Source organism: Cygnus olor, chromosome 3, assembly GCF_009769625.2.
Source record: "Cygnus olor isolate bCygOlo1 chromosome 3, bCygOlo1.pri.v2, whole genome shotgun sequence".
Classification (NCBI taxonomy): domain Eukaryota; kingdom Metazoa; phylum Chordata; class Aves; order Anseriformes; family Anatidae; genus Cygnus; species Cygnus olor.
The window spans coordinates 102133505-102148235 of NC_049171.1; the positions used below are offsets into that span (position 1 = coordinate 102133505).

General features: G+C 39.5%; 1 protein-coding gene across 6 annotated transcripts in view; it reads left to right on the plus strand.

Moving 5' to 3' along the window:
* The window catches only part of PTPN14 (protein tyrosine phosphatase non-receptor type 14), a 116311-nt gene that overhangs the window by 67732 nt on the left and 33848 nt on the right, over positions 1-14731 (plus strand). For all 6 annotated transcript variants that reach the window (XM_040554224.1, XM_040554223.1, XM_040554222.1 and 3 more), the window contains 4 exons: positions 6133-6230; positions 8864-8931; positions 11854-11924; positions 13587-13674. In XM_040554224.1, the coding sequence (XP_040410158.1) occupies positions 6133-6230; positions 8864-8931; positions 11854-11924; positions 13587-13674 (325 nt within the window). The remainder of the gene's footprint in view (positions 1-6132; positions 6231-8863; positions 8932-11853; positions 11925-13586; positions 13675-14731) is intronic.

A 14731-nucleotide genomic window follows, 5' to 3' on the forward strand; every position in this document is an offset into this window, starting at 1 on the left:
AAATTAAAACTATTTCTCTTTAAAAAGTAGCGTATAAGTATCTGTGGAATCCTGTTGCTAAATAGTATTGAAGCCAACATTGTGAAAGATTTTAAGGTATAAGACGAACAAGAGACACATCAATATCAAAGCTTATGCTTAAAATAATTTTAGTACATGATAAAAGTCCTCTGTTCAGGAGAAATTGCTTCCCCTGTGGGCAGATTATTGCATAACTGTACATTGCAGAGTCTCTGTTCAGAAGCATAGTACCATTCTGAGATGAACCCAAATGAGCTGAGTTGGGCCGTTGTTGTGATTCAGTGAGACTTTTATTGTGTTCCTAATTTTAAAAGATCATATTGTACTCTAATTGTTTTTTTTTTTTTTTTAAGTTGGGAAAGAGCTGAAGGACTTGAGCTAAACCACATATGGGAAAATCTGTCTTTCCTTTGAGTCTTAAAGAGTTCTTATTTTGGACATATGAAACAGTAAAGCAGTTCTCTCTTCCTCCAGAAAAGAAGTTAAACTACATAGCTATGCAGTTATCCAACAGATAGGCTTGATGCCAAAATGGCACCTAATGAGTTACTAAAAAAAAAAAAACAAAAATCAAGCCAGTAATTGCGTCATTAGAAACAATTTTAAAGGAATTGTACCTCATGGGTAACTAATACATGTTTTCTATTGCTTGTGTGCATTTTCATGGTAAATAGTTTATTGATACTGAAATTCTAATGAATTTATTCATACTAGCTTGAAGTTTCTAGCAAAACACGCTGACCAACTAAAAAGTTTTTAAAAAGTGTTAGCTGCTGCTCCAGAGATGTGTATTTTCCAAACCCTTCCTGCCCCTGTGATACAGAGAATGAAACTGAAATCAGGGAAAAATAACAAAAATCCAGACTGATCAGTACAGCATTAGTCTGTCATCTTTTATACAAATGTATATATATGTACGTGGATGAAATAGATGGATTATAAATCCCTCTGTCAATAGACGTTTTTTATCCTTTTTGTGTATGTTTCCTAGTAGAGTTGGATATTGCTTGATTATTAAGGCAACCGGTTCTGATAAAATTGAGTAATTATTGATGAAGTATTTATACTGTGGTTCTTTGTGGAAGTTCATAGCAGAAAAGCTGTGAAGATGCAGTGTACCAATACAGTTACTCTGCAAAACTAACCCTTACTCTTGCTGTTGTAGGCTAGCCCTTAATATCTCCATGCAGATCTCATTTCCATTATTGATTGGGCCAGGTTCTGCATCGTTTTCAATGTTTGAAACATTTGTTGTGGAAGAGAATGTAAACCAGTAGAATGAACTCAGTTATTTTCTGCACATTTAGAAGAGCGGCAGAGGTTATACATCGGATAATCAGTGGTGATTGAAGTGTACAGCGAATTCAGCAACTCTATACAAATGCCCACTTATTTTTTTTTGATGTGACAGCAGCACAAACATGAAACTGGTCTTGGGAGGTCTATGCAGAATTGTATGGGCAAATAGAGTTTCTCTAGATTTACACAGCTGCAGCTGAGTCTGAATCTGAGTCTTGTAATTAAATTTTAAACCAGTACCCTTATTCATGTTTCTAGTATTATTTGTTTTTTTACCCTCTGATGTAGTATATATTGCTAAAATGCAGATGTTGCTTCTGGAGTTCAAATATTTTCTCATAATTGTCCAATTGCAGCTTATTTACTTTAGAAAAAGTGTGCTTTTCAATGCAATAGATGCAAATATACTCTTCATGTTTTCTGTGTTGGCTAAATAGAGTTGTGGGAAATGATATCCTTACAATTATGGCTTTGTTCAGACTTGTTGTCCACTCCCATTCCCCTTGGAATTAACTACAAGCTGGCAAACTGTAGTAGCCTTTATTATATTGAATACACAAAGGCTCTGCTAAAAAATTTTAACCCGAAATGAGCAATGAAGGTGAGAGACCAGCTGTCCACCCACTTGGTTGTGGCAGTCTCTCTTCTGTCTTGTGTTCCCCTAGTATGCCAGACTGGCTCTGTGATTAAAGCTTTGTAAGTCTTAATTCTGAATTTCTTGTCTTTTATTAGTTGGGGGTGCAGTTTGCAAACTTCTCTTTTGTTCAGTTTCCATATGCTTTCCCATCTAAACCACTTAATAGGAGGCTTATGAAATGCATGTTTTTATCTGCTGTTCTTGAACAGCTTTCCTCAGTGAATCTATAGCCAAATCATTTTTAAAACGTTTGATTTCCTTCAAATTACAGATATACTTTTACAATCCAAACAAAGAGCAGTCTAAGCTAGCATAGTGACATAATAATAATGTTTAACATAATTTTAGATGGAGGAGCATCAAATCCTTGATAGAATATGGGCCAATTTCTGCTCTCTGTTGGCTGGGCGGAGAGCCTGACCACAGTTTTGAAGCACAACTGAGCCATGAATCAGTGGCTCTTAGAGCTATCATGGCCTACAAGCGGAGCTTCCTCCAGGGTGTTCAGTGACTCCTCTTCATTGACAGTGGAATTAGTGACTCCAGTTCATGTCTTAAGCAGCCACAATCTGTAATAACAAATCCTAAACTTTTATTGTTCTGCAATGTCAGTAAATGTAAGTGTTGTACTGTAGTATCATAGAATAGTGCTGTTAAGATTTTTAAGTATGACCTCTTCCCAGCACAGGGTTGAACACCTTTAAATGGACATCTTTCTCATAAAGTGGATGCTGCGTGCTGTCTTTAAACAATTTCTTAAAACAACATTGGCAGTCTGCAATTGCAGGTACAGCACATCATTGTTCCTTTTGCAAGTCTTCGTCACAGTAGTTGGTACTACAGTAACTGCATTGATGTCCTATTTTTGATGATGGTTACTGAGATAACGCATACTATGGTTTATCTACATTTTTGTGGGCGCTGCGGTTGAAATCATGGCTTCACTAAAGCCGGTAAGACTCTTGATTTCTATAGAGCTAAGGTGTCATGATAAGATTTTACATTATTTTGGATTTCATGTAGCCTCTTGTGTTTGTTTTAGCAATAGCTCTACCTATATAGAGCTTTAAGGCAGATGCAGATTTTACTTTTGTTCTGCCCAACTAGAATGTGCAACTCATGCATATGTATGTACCACTGCCATAAATAGCATGCTTTCAGATTACAGGTCTGTAAGACCAGATTCAGCAAACACTTACTCACCTGCATACTTGACAAAGCAATTTACGTTAAGCTCGCGTGAAAGCATGAGTATTTTCAGAATTAGGATTTAGTCATTGCAAAGAACTTGCAAATAAGCTGACTTCTCTCCAGGACCAAGCAAGTGTGAAGCCTGGGGCTGAGACATAGGGATCAGAGAAGCAATATGCTTTTTGCATTGCATTTCACCATCAAATTTCAAAATCAATTGAAGTTTTAACCTTCATTAGTCTGTGTGAAAGCCAAATCTAAGTATTTCAAATGAAATTTTTTTTTCTTCTTTGAAAATATTCTTCTCCCTTTTTGGGGGAGGTGAGGAGAGGGGAAGAGGAAACCTAAAAATGAGTAACCCAACAATTACCTTTTTAAGTGCACATAAAAACTGTGAACTCAAAGGGGAATTTCTCAGATATTAAGGATACATCCACAGCCCTTTCATCGACAGGATTCCTCTGCACTGCAACGTTTGCAGCCACGTACAGTGCTGCTACCTTGTGAAGACAGGTCTGGTCAGAGCGGTGGTGCTGTCTAGTGGCAAGTTACTGCATCTCATTGCTGACAGATGAGTTAACTGAGGAAAAATGTAAAATGCTGTGTTAGATTAATACACCTCAAAGAATGGTTTGGGTTATGCTGTTTTTGAAGCATATAAGTGTTTTCTAGTGCCTCCGCGCAGAGTTAAACGGTAACGTTTGGGGGTATTGTTAATGCAGTGCAATCCGTGTAACATGGGTGATGTTATAGTGGTTCTCCCTTCCAGGAAGGAAAAGTTAATTGCCTTGGTTCTGGGAATGTGACTTACACACATGAAATCATTACGACAAGAACTGTTTATATGCTGTTCCCAAAGGCTCAAGGTTAACGTCAGATGGTGAACTGGTTGCAGCTGAGTCCAGTTAGGCACTTACTGCCCCCAGTCTGACTGCTCTGCCTTTGCAGAGGTTGCAGTCTCTGAGGCTGGCAGGCATGCTTGTGTATGACTTCTTTCTTAACCCAGTTCTCGCAGAGTGATCTGTTTTAGCTCAAGTAGATAGTTAAAAATCCATGCTGTTTTGAGGAAGTGCCTTCCCACTTTACTCTGCACTGGTGTGGCCTCACCTCAAGTGCAGTATGCAGTTTTGGGTGCCACAATATGAAAAGGACATAAAACTGTTAGAAAGTGTGCAAAGGAGGGCTATGAAGATGGTGAAGGGCCTAGAGGGGAAGACGTGTGCGGGGCAGCTGAGGTCCCTTAGTTTGTTCAGCCCAGAGCAGAGCAGGCTGAGGGGAGGCCTCATGGCGGCCTGCAGCTCCCTCACGAGGGGAGCGGAGGGGCAGGCACTGAGCTCTGCTCTCTGGGGACAGAGACAGGACCCGAGGGGATGGCATGGAGCTGGGACAGGGGAGGGTCAGGCTGGGTGTTAGGGAAAGGTTCTGCACCCAGAGGGTGGTGGGGCACTGGGACAGGCTCCCCAGGGCCGTGGTCACAGCCCCAAGCCTTCCGGAGCTTAGGAAGCGTTTGCATAACGCTGTCAGACACATGGTCTGATTTTTGGGCAGTTCTGTTTTTGGCCAGGAGTTGGACTCAGTGATCCTTGTGGGTCTCTTCCAACTCAGGATATTCTGTGGTTAGCGAGGGTGAGCAGTCATGCTCCCAATGAGAGCAGTAAACTGTTGGGAAGCTGTAACCCTGTAACTTGGTTCAGCTGTACCAGACTGACGTGTCTGGTCACAGACTGAGAAACCCCTTTGATGGATTTGGGGATTTCTAAACTTGGGTGTCCCAGGCACACCAGTTACTATCACGAAGTCAGGCTTGGGTGCATGAGGCTGAGCACACAGACTGTGGCTACGCTGGTGCAGTACCTCTGCCTTTGGGCTCCAGCTTGATGAGCTGTTGTTGCTTGTTGGTTGAGGAGGAAATGTTTCATCTCAGCTATGATGGGTTACGCATGCCTGCACCAGAATTTTAAGCTGATGGACACTGGATTATTATATCACTGTAGCTCAAAGCTCAACTCTAATTATTGTCGTGGTGGTGGCTGATATGGTGTCCTTGCAATTGTGTCTGTAATTTCTTCTGCTGCCTGTCTTGTCCCTTGCTGGTTTTACTGTCCGTCCAACACAGGTAGCTCATTTGAACATGTGTGGGTGCCTGCAGAATAAAATGTTGTTGTCTGTTAACAAAGCTGTCTATCCTGGACTTTAACCTGATATGCCGGAGGGACTGGTACGTATCCCTGCTGCTTTGGTCAGCTCTGCTGTGAGTCTGATACAGTTCAGTGGATGGAAGGGATGCACAGATGGGGACAGTAACCTGTTAAGCTTTTGTGGAAAGCTTCTTGTTTGTCCTCACCAAATGTCCTCTTGCCAAATGTAAGCTGAAATGTGTGAGTTCTGTCGTTGTGGTTAAAACTCACATAGTTTACTTTGTGATTAGTCGTGGATCAGCAAGTGTGTCATTAGAGGCTGGTTTTGCTTGATTTGTGTCTAAGTCAACCTTATAGATGAGGGATGCCAATTAAACTTCTATGTGGGCTATAAAGTTATGCCAGGTAGCAAGAGTATATTGCTAAAATTCCATTTCTCCTATCCAAATGGTGGCACTGGAGGGGAAAAAAAAAAAAAGATGTGGAACATCCTCTTTCTGTATTGATGAACATGTGGTCTTCTATTAATCTCTACAGAATTTATGGAGGGTATAGGTAGTCCCAGCAGATGTCCCTCATCCATGTGGTCTAGGGAATACAAACTAGAACACTTTATTTTCCTTTTCATACCTGGAAATGTTGCCAACATAGGGATCGTTTTGATTTATTTTGCTAACATGCATATACCTGGTAGATGATGTAGAACTTCTGAAGCCAGGCACAGACTGCTGTTTAACTGCCTGACATGTTTGTAGTGAGTTTTTTCTTGCTTTCAGCAGTCTCTTGTTCAGTTGTAAACGTATATGCATATTGCCTTTCTGATCTGTTTTCTTTTCTGTTTTGTAGATACCAATATTACCTACAAGTGAAAAAGGATATTCTTGATGGCCGATTGCGTTCTTCATTGGAGCAGGGAATTCGACTTGCTGGTTTAGCAGTGCAAGGTAAGATGATATGACCTGCTTAACTGTTTTCCAACATGGGCTGTTTTTTTTTTTGTTTTTTTTTGGGGGGGGAGGGAGTGGGGGATTGTTCTAGGTGTTGACTGGGTGTTAACTAAGGCCATGCATGACTCCTGTTCACAACAGCTAGGGTTTTTTGTTTTTTTTTTTAAAGTGTTTAGGTGGACTGCTGTTGATGAAACTCTCACCATCAGGGAGGGAACGATGGACTGCATCACAATGTTCAACTTTCCCTTTTCTAAAAGCCACGCTAGCGAATTTGAACAAAACTCCAGTTCTAGCCCCAGCCACAGAGTGCTTTGCAGTAATGAATTTACTTCACGTTCTCTGGTTTGAAATGGAGTTACATCAAAGAATATAGCAGCAGCTTTAATTTTGCCTTTAATTAAAAACTCATTTTGCTGTGTAGTGCTATCTGCAGTATGAAAGAACACATGACCATAATTGTTACGTGAGTTATAAATTAATAATAAACTACTTCTTACAATGAGTTTTATTCTGAGCCTCCTAATGACATCAATAAAAGTGCGATCATGTAATGTATGTGGGTAAAGGAGGAAGTCCTGTGTTTGCAGAAAATATATTTCAGTCTATCCGTGACTATGATAGCTCAAAATAGAACTCCGACAATCATGCACTGGGCACTTCTCTTTGGTTACGGGTGGAACAGAGGGAGGACAAGTATGTACATATAATAACAAACATGAAGATCTGATTCTTGAAACTTACAGGTTCTATGATATAAAATGCCCTAGTAATATTGTTAAATTTGAGAATTTGACTCTTAAAATTCAGTGACTGAAACCTGGTTTTCTGTTTTGTTGTAAATACGAGACTTTCTTAGTTTTCATTTAGGCCTTTCTGAATCTTCATTTTCCATTTTGAGTGAGTCTAATAGTTGCAGGAGGGACATATAGAGTTTATAGGGACTGAGTTCTATTTCTTGACTGCCATTGGTAGTCTGCAGGATGCTTTGCAACTGCCTTGGAGAATGAGCTTTCAAAGATGTTAATCCTCATGCTCTTCTCTGACATCGAGGGGAACAGTGTAGGTACAGGTGAAAACCAAGGCACTAGGCACTGTCTGCACCAGCTCCCCTGTCTATCCTCTAGAAAGGTATCAGCAACCACTTTTTTTTTTTTAATATTCTTGAAAATCTTTCTTAGGGCAAGAGTTGTTCTGTTACAGTATCTTATTGCTCGGTTAAAAATTGAAGGAAAAATGTTTTCCGTTAAATACTGAAATATTTTATGAGTAATGGAGATGATGTACGCAAAATTACATACTAAACCTTGCACTCTGAGTAAATTAAGTTTTTCCAGCATTTAAGTTAATGATAAATAGACACTGGATATTTTTCACTGGTCCTGTGTTTCTTGGAGCTTTTTGCTGACTTTGGGAGCTAGCCAGTCTTTATAACATTTTGCAATAGTCAGTATTATTCTGAATTTTCTATGTAATATATTTCAAAGACCATTGCATCAGGATCCTGCATCTAATCTTGTTTGCTTTATTCATGACCTTGTGTTACTCCTTTTGTCCTTTTCATGTGAGGCAAACGAAGATATTTGAAATACTTACTTTTAAACTTACAGAGTCTGTTTCATGTCCATTTTGATTTCTTTATGTTTATGTTAAAACATAACTCTGAGGTGAAAACAAAATGAAACTGCATTTTTGGCATCCTGCAATACGTAAAGTTGTCTAGAAGCTTTGAAAGAATGTTTAGCTAATATGATTTACGGTGGGGATTTCCAGCTTCTATAATAAGAGAATCTTGTAGATGGCGTTTGATCCAGTTCAATTAATATAAAATAGAAACCTACCGGCAAGATATTCTTTTGATATAAGTTGTTGTGTATTTAACAGATACATACATATATACACTTTCTTTGTTTAAAGTAGCTTAGCCTTTAGGAAGCATTTTCAAAATGCTACAGTTTCAAGGACATTTAGACAAGAATCGTCAGCCTGACTTAGAAGTGAAAGTGATCATGCAGATGAGAACGTGTCAAAGATATACAGAAGAGGCAGAAAAATGTAGAAAAGTCTGAAGGGCCAGTCAAATAAACTAACACGTTGCCTGGACTGTTGTATTGGCTGCAGAAGGACAAGACTTGTCCCGCACGCTCCCTCCCCCAGCCATGTTGGTTATCAGCAATTTTTAGTATAATTGGCTAGTTGATCTTAACCTTCTAGGCTGTTAAGCTAAGCATCTTTCTTACAATTATGTAGAATTGTAGCAGAGTTAGGTTAATTTTTTTTGCCTGGTCAGGGTCAGGTTTGGGGATTTTGGAGAAGTAAAAGTATATGCCATTTTAAAGAAACTGGAATATCCCAGTCTCTTGCACGTCTGATAGTAAATCGTTGCAAATGGCTATAATGTAAAGGAACAAAAGAGAAAAAATACTTGTTGGCTGTTATTTGATCTCTGGTAATAAAGCTTTTATTTTCAGACCTCCGTGTTAAAAGCTAAAGTACAAACAGAAATCTTTGTCCTGGGTTGTGGCTTCAGAGAGAACTCGCCCACTTGAAGTTAGGCATCTGTGCAAAGACTGAGTGTGGTCCTAACGTGTGGCAAGTGCTAAAATGAGTAACTGTGTTGTTTTTTCCAGCGGATTTTGGAGACTATAATCAGTTTGAATCTCATGACTTCCTCCGAGAATATGTCTTGTTTCCTATGGTGAGTTGCTTATCCTCTTCTCTTGTGGTCTTCTCTGAATAATTTCTCCATGCCTCAGAGATGGCTTTGTTGATAACAATAAAAGCACCGGTGCTAAATTATTAGCAGCGGATGTAAACTTTGCTCCCCAAATCCTGCAATATACTTGGTTGTAGCTGAATGAATATATGCTATGGAAATGTAGCCCTTTTTCAGTTCCTGTTAAGCCTCCTCTGGGAACAGCTGTCAACAAAAGAAGTGTACTTATTTGAATCAAAAAAGCATTTGCAGCTATTTAGAAAGGTGTATATTAGTCATACTGCAGTATTAGTAACATGGCACGTTATAAAGGGATATGAAAGCTGCTGATGTAATAAATGTTGTGTCACAGGACAAATCATGCAGTCTTTGCTGAAGAGAATGCGAATTTACATCAACTGACTACTAGACTGAAGAGAAGCATGAATCAGTTCTCAAAATATCCTCCAGGGACAGTGCTGTAAATTTGTTTTAAATTTGAATTGGAACTAGCACATAATTTGAATGCTGAGGGAATTGATTTAGGTCACTGATGACATAAGAAACTGGTGATAAATGCCAAGCACTTGCAACCCATGACACTAAGCCCATCTGGGAGGATGGATTGTTGGGGGGAGGGGGGCAAGACACAACACTACAACCTGCTCAGATAGAGGCTGGTTTTATCTTTGACCACCAACTCCATCAACACAGGAAGTGAGTCTAAGCTTCATAAAAGAAAAAGAACTTGGAATTCTCTCAGAATAGAAACAAAAATTGGAAGTGGGTTGGGGTTCCCCTGCCCTAAATGTCACTGCCTAGAAATCAGGCATATGGTTTCCTTCTGCAATTAGTGTCAAGGTAGACGGAGAGTGATTAAGCTCACTATACTTCGAAGGCATGAGAAACATACTTCCAGAAACATTTCATCCCATTTACCTTCACTTTTTGACAGTATAGAAGCTGCAGCCTTCTCTAAGTTGGTAGTCAATTCCCAAGTTCAAAAAGGTAACACTTGCACAGTGTCTTCAAGTCAAAGTGCAATTTCAAGCTAGCAGACAGTTGAATATAGAAATTCAGCAGAAAGAGGAGAAAATAATGAATATGCAGAGATCTGAATATGCTTTTGATACCGAGAACATGGCTTCAGTATTGACCTTTCACTAAGGAACTTCTGTTAGCTTGACTAGCAGAGCAGCTGTTAATTCATCTATTCTTGTTGCAACAAGGATTTCATGTTAATAATAGGTAGTTGTTGATCCTGTGTATGGTTGATGGCTTACAAAGTCATATGGTAGTGTATGTGGGAAAGGTGATGGATGAAATTATAGACAGGAAGGTGTAGTCAAGTTGTCATTTTGTAAATTACTCCTGCAAAGTTCTTTCAATGTGCTGATGGTATTTTTCTTTTCAACAACAACAACAAAACCAAAAAAAAGGGGTGGGGGTAGAGGAGAACTGGAAAATTTAGGCATCCAGATGAGATTTCAAGCCGCATTTAAATGTAGTTTACTTTTCAGGCCAACCTCCTAGGACCTCCTTTTCTGAGTCAGCTGCCTTTGTTGTGTTGTGGTCAGCTCCCTTCCGTTTTGGATGTGCTCACTTTGTGGTATCTAGCTGTTCATCCATGCTGCTACCACTAAATTTGACAAGATCAGCAAAGTGTCAGCTTCCTGCAGTCTTCAGGAGCCTACTCTTAAATCAACTTTTCTCTAGGCATCTCTTTCCTTTTATTTAACTTCTCGTCTCTGCCCTTCTGGGGCGGAGTGGATAACATAACAGTAAATATTTCACTGCAACTTCAGTGACAGTTGCGAAGTGCTGCAGATAGGAACTAGTCCTGAAGCAAGTGGGAGTATGCGAGCGAATCTCAGGCATAGAAGGAGCCTCCAACAAGAACGTTGCCATAAATTCATTAGCGAAGGGAGCTGGTGAATGAGGGAGGGGCAGCTACATTTGTACTGTTTGATCTTGTGAGGCTACAATGTGTGTCAAATGGCATTTCTTCAGCAGCAAAAAGAACAAAGTTATGTACACAGTACACCCCACAGGTGTGTAGCTGTGCATAGGCATGTACCATGCCATTTTTCATTAGCACGCTACCACTTTCACATTTTTTTGTGGCAGAAGCAAATATCAGAGGGAGGGCCCCATTGAGCAAGAAACAGGCAGTGCATTTAAGTACGTTACATGCAGCCTTAAGGCTTTTTAAAATAAAAATAAGAACTTTGAGGTTTTGCAAGAAAATTTTTCAGCTTCCTTTTTGTTGCCTTGAATTTATGAGCAGACTTCATTTATTAACTTGCTCGCAATTATTTCAGACTTGTTTCTACCACACATGCGATTATATTTGTGGAGGATAAATTCTACTCAGAAATGTGTTGCAAGTGTAAGGTGAATTTCATTACGTTTGAAGAGAGAGCAAAATTTTTGATTCCTATTAACGTAGGGAAGGCAGTACCAGCAGGTTGTAGGACAGAAAATACCCATGACTTCAATTTGCATGGTCTATGGAATATTTTGGTCTGTTTAAAAAGGTATATAATCGTTTATAGAACTTCCAAGTGCTTTTAAAGGCTTGTTTGGTCCTTATTCAGGAAAAGATCCCTTATCCATGCTCTGTACTCTGTTTCGTATTGTAGAATAAAAGCCACCTAAACCCTGTTCTAGCAGTATCTTTTTAGAAAAAATAAATAATAAAAAAAAAAGTCCGACGTGTTTTTCTTGCATATTTTCAGCACCCTGTGCTTGGATATGTGCCCTGAATTTTCAGTGTATTTGGTGCTAGGTTCTCTCTGTGTAACTACGTGCAAGAACTCGAACGGGAAACAACCCTGAAATGTATGCCATCATAATTCCTGTCTTGTATTTTATTCTCTCTCTCATTGGATGACTAGCTTTTGATGCTACCTCATTTTCTTACAGGACTGGACCCAAGATGAAGCTGTCTTGGAAGAGTTGACGCAAAAGGTTGCACAGGAACACCGAACTCATAGGTGAGGTAGCCTATCTCCATGTTACTATTATGCTACATCTAGCTGGATTTTTAGTCTGTTACAAAAGATTATCTGCCTCAGTTCCTTGGCCATTTTGTGTGCACAAGAATCCCAAATAAATGAGAATTTCCACCACGAGGTTTAATGAGTATGTGTAAAACTAGTGGTGCTACAGAGTAGACTTCTTTCTCTTTTTGACGTCATTTAAATCCTGATGGTGAAAGACCTCATGACTTGATCGGGGGTTGTCCAAGGGTCTGTTCAAGGGTTTTCTCTCATTCAAGAGAGGGAGGGTTATGCACACTCCCAGTGTAACACAAATGAAAATAACAGGAGGTGGAATCCCTTTCTTGTTGGGTTTTAAGTCTAGTTGTGGAAAAGCTAAAATACATTGTCACCAATTAATAACCTGCGCATTAGTGCTCCAGAACAAATACCTTCTTTGTAAGTAGACCTCTTTCATGTCATCTAGGTGTCCTGGTGGTAAAAGAATTCAAAGTTCTCGAGTTCGGTTCTTAGAAAAACATCAGCGCCTCTATGGCATTGGAAATAATCTTTCTTATTATGTTATGAATCTGCATTTAAAACTTGATTATGTGAAATGCTATAGGAATAGTATGTGGAAAGGTGCAGCATTTCCCATTTTATGCCAGAAAATGATCCTAAAGGAGCAAACACAAATGTGTGAGTTGAAGGTCATTTTCATTGTGGGTTTTAATGCAAACTTGGGCCTTTGCAGCCGAAGGGTTAGTTTCCGAGCTGGCCGTGCATACACCTGGTTCTGTTCTTCAGTATCTCTGCCACGGGCTGCTTGTGTGATCTTGGTTAACTCCCAGACTTGAAAGGGAAGATTTCCATCCCCCATTGTGCTCTTTAGTGCCATTTCAGCAACACACAGAACAAATACTTATTCTCATTTCAGCAGGTAGATCAAATTCCAGATTCTTTCTTTCCCCGTTTCTCCTAGGTATTTGTTGGTTTCCTATATTTCTGTTTATATGCTGTGGTAAGGAGGAGCAAAGAGGAGAAACATTAAGTGACCTTCTTTTGGAACAACCTGCAATCTATTCTGACCTGCTTTTGAGAACTGAAATCTGTCTGAATTCCTGAGCTGTGACAGGAGCATGTGTGGACACGCGTGTCGAAGTTTTTTCAGATGGTTTGTTCTCTGTTACGAAAGAGAACCTGCTCAAAATTTGGATTCAGTGCCTGTGTTTTTGAACAGCAAATATGAATATGTAGGTCTTTACTTTTAGGCCATTTTAAGCACCTTTAGTGAATTCTTAAGCTAGTTATGCAAATTAGAACCCTTGTGGCTCAAATTGGCCATCCAAGGCTAGGCACAACCTGTTGCAATGGCCCGATGCTTTAATAAAGCTTGGAAAATGTTTGCATGCAGAAGAAGCTGAGTAAAGGGATCAGTTCAGTTCGTTCCTGCTGTAATTTGAACTAATGCTTTGTACCTTACCTTAGAAGCATACAGTAAAATTCCTCCCCTTCCAGATTATAATCCTAGCATTGAAAGTTTTGTTGTACATTTCTAGGCTGCATTTACAAAGCATCTTGTGAAATGGTTTGTGAATCTCCCAATTTTTTGCACTAGTATTTTTTGCGTGCATGTAATATTGAAGCGTTTGCTGCCTTTTGTTATTCCAATTGCAGTGGCATTACAGCGGCAGAGGCTGAGTTAATGTACATCAATGAAGTGGAACGCCTTGATGGATTTGGACAGGAAACTTTCCCTGTGAAGGTATGTCAGCATATATTATACAGAAACCTCTAAGTTAAATGGTGTAGGAGTCTGTGGCAACCTTTGTAACACATGCAAGTTGTTCGTCCAAAAGAGGCAGTTGTTGTTTTTCTGTTCCAGAAGACGAAATGATTTCTGGTAGTTTGAATGCACGCTGCAGCACGAGGGTATCTTAGGCCTCTGCTGTTACTTTCCTTCCACCAAAATCTTTTTTGACAAAAAAGGTTGCTATGTGCAAGAGCCTTCCCGCAGATATTATTGCATGATAGGTAAGTATGAGTGGTGGACTGGGTGCTCTGCAAAAATGCAGAAATATGTTAGCCTTGTACGAAAGAGTAGTAGGCTGGTATTGTAGACAAATAGAACTGCATTTGAATATACAGCTGAAAGATGTTGTTGTTGTTGTTCCTGTTACACATATTTCTAATAGTGTTTTTTCTCTTTATATAGAGATATCTGCATATGTATGCATAAGTATATGTATATTTATATAGACAAAAACACACAGATCTTTTCCCTGTGTCCAGGACAAGGAGATACAAGTTCTCTGAACAGCCTAAACTAAAAACTGTCAGCTGTAGGACCTCTACTGCCTTGTAGTATAGGTGGAAGTATTCTGATGAAAGCGGCACCAAAAATCAGTTCATAGGCCGTGGCTTGAAAACTGGTGTCCATTGTTTGTTTGCTGAAGGACGAATGTTTAGTAATTGGAAACAAATGTGGATAGTCCATTGCTGCCTTCCAGGGACAAAGTACAAGAAGACCAGGAGAACAGCTCTAATCTGATCTTTTAAAATGCTGGGGCACTTCATGATTCCTAGAACTTAGGCATGTGTAGTGCATGAACTACTCTTTATACCTTCCTTTTAGCAGTTCTTTTTAACCATGCTATTTGCGTTACCACTTTGAAGTGGTATATGTGCTATATATGAAGCTGTGAGGAGTTGTTTTTGTTGATAATGTTCAAAAACCTCTTTGTTAACAGCATTAAACTTTTCTAGCGAAAATAAAAGGCATTTTTAAGAAAAAAAAAGTTTGCAAAACGGAGCAGGAGCAC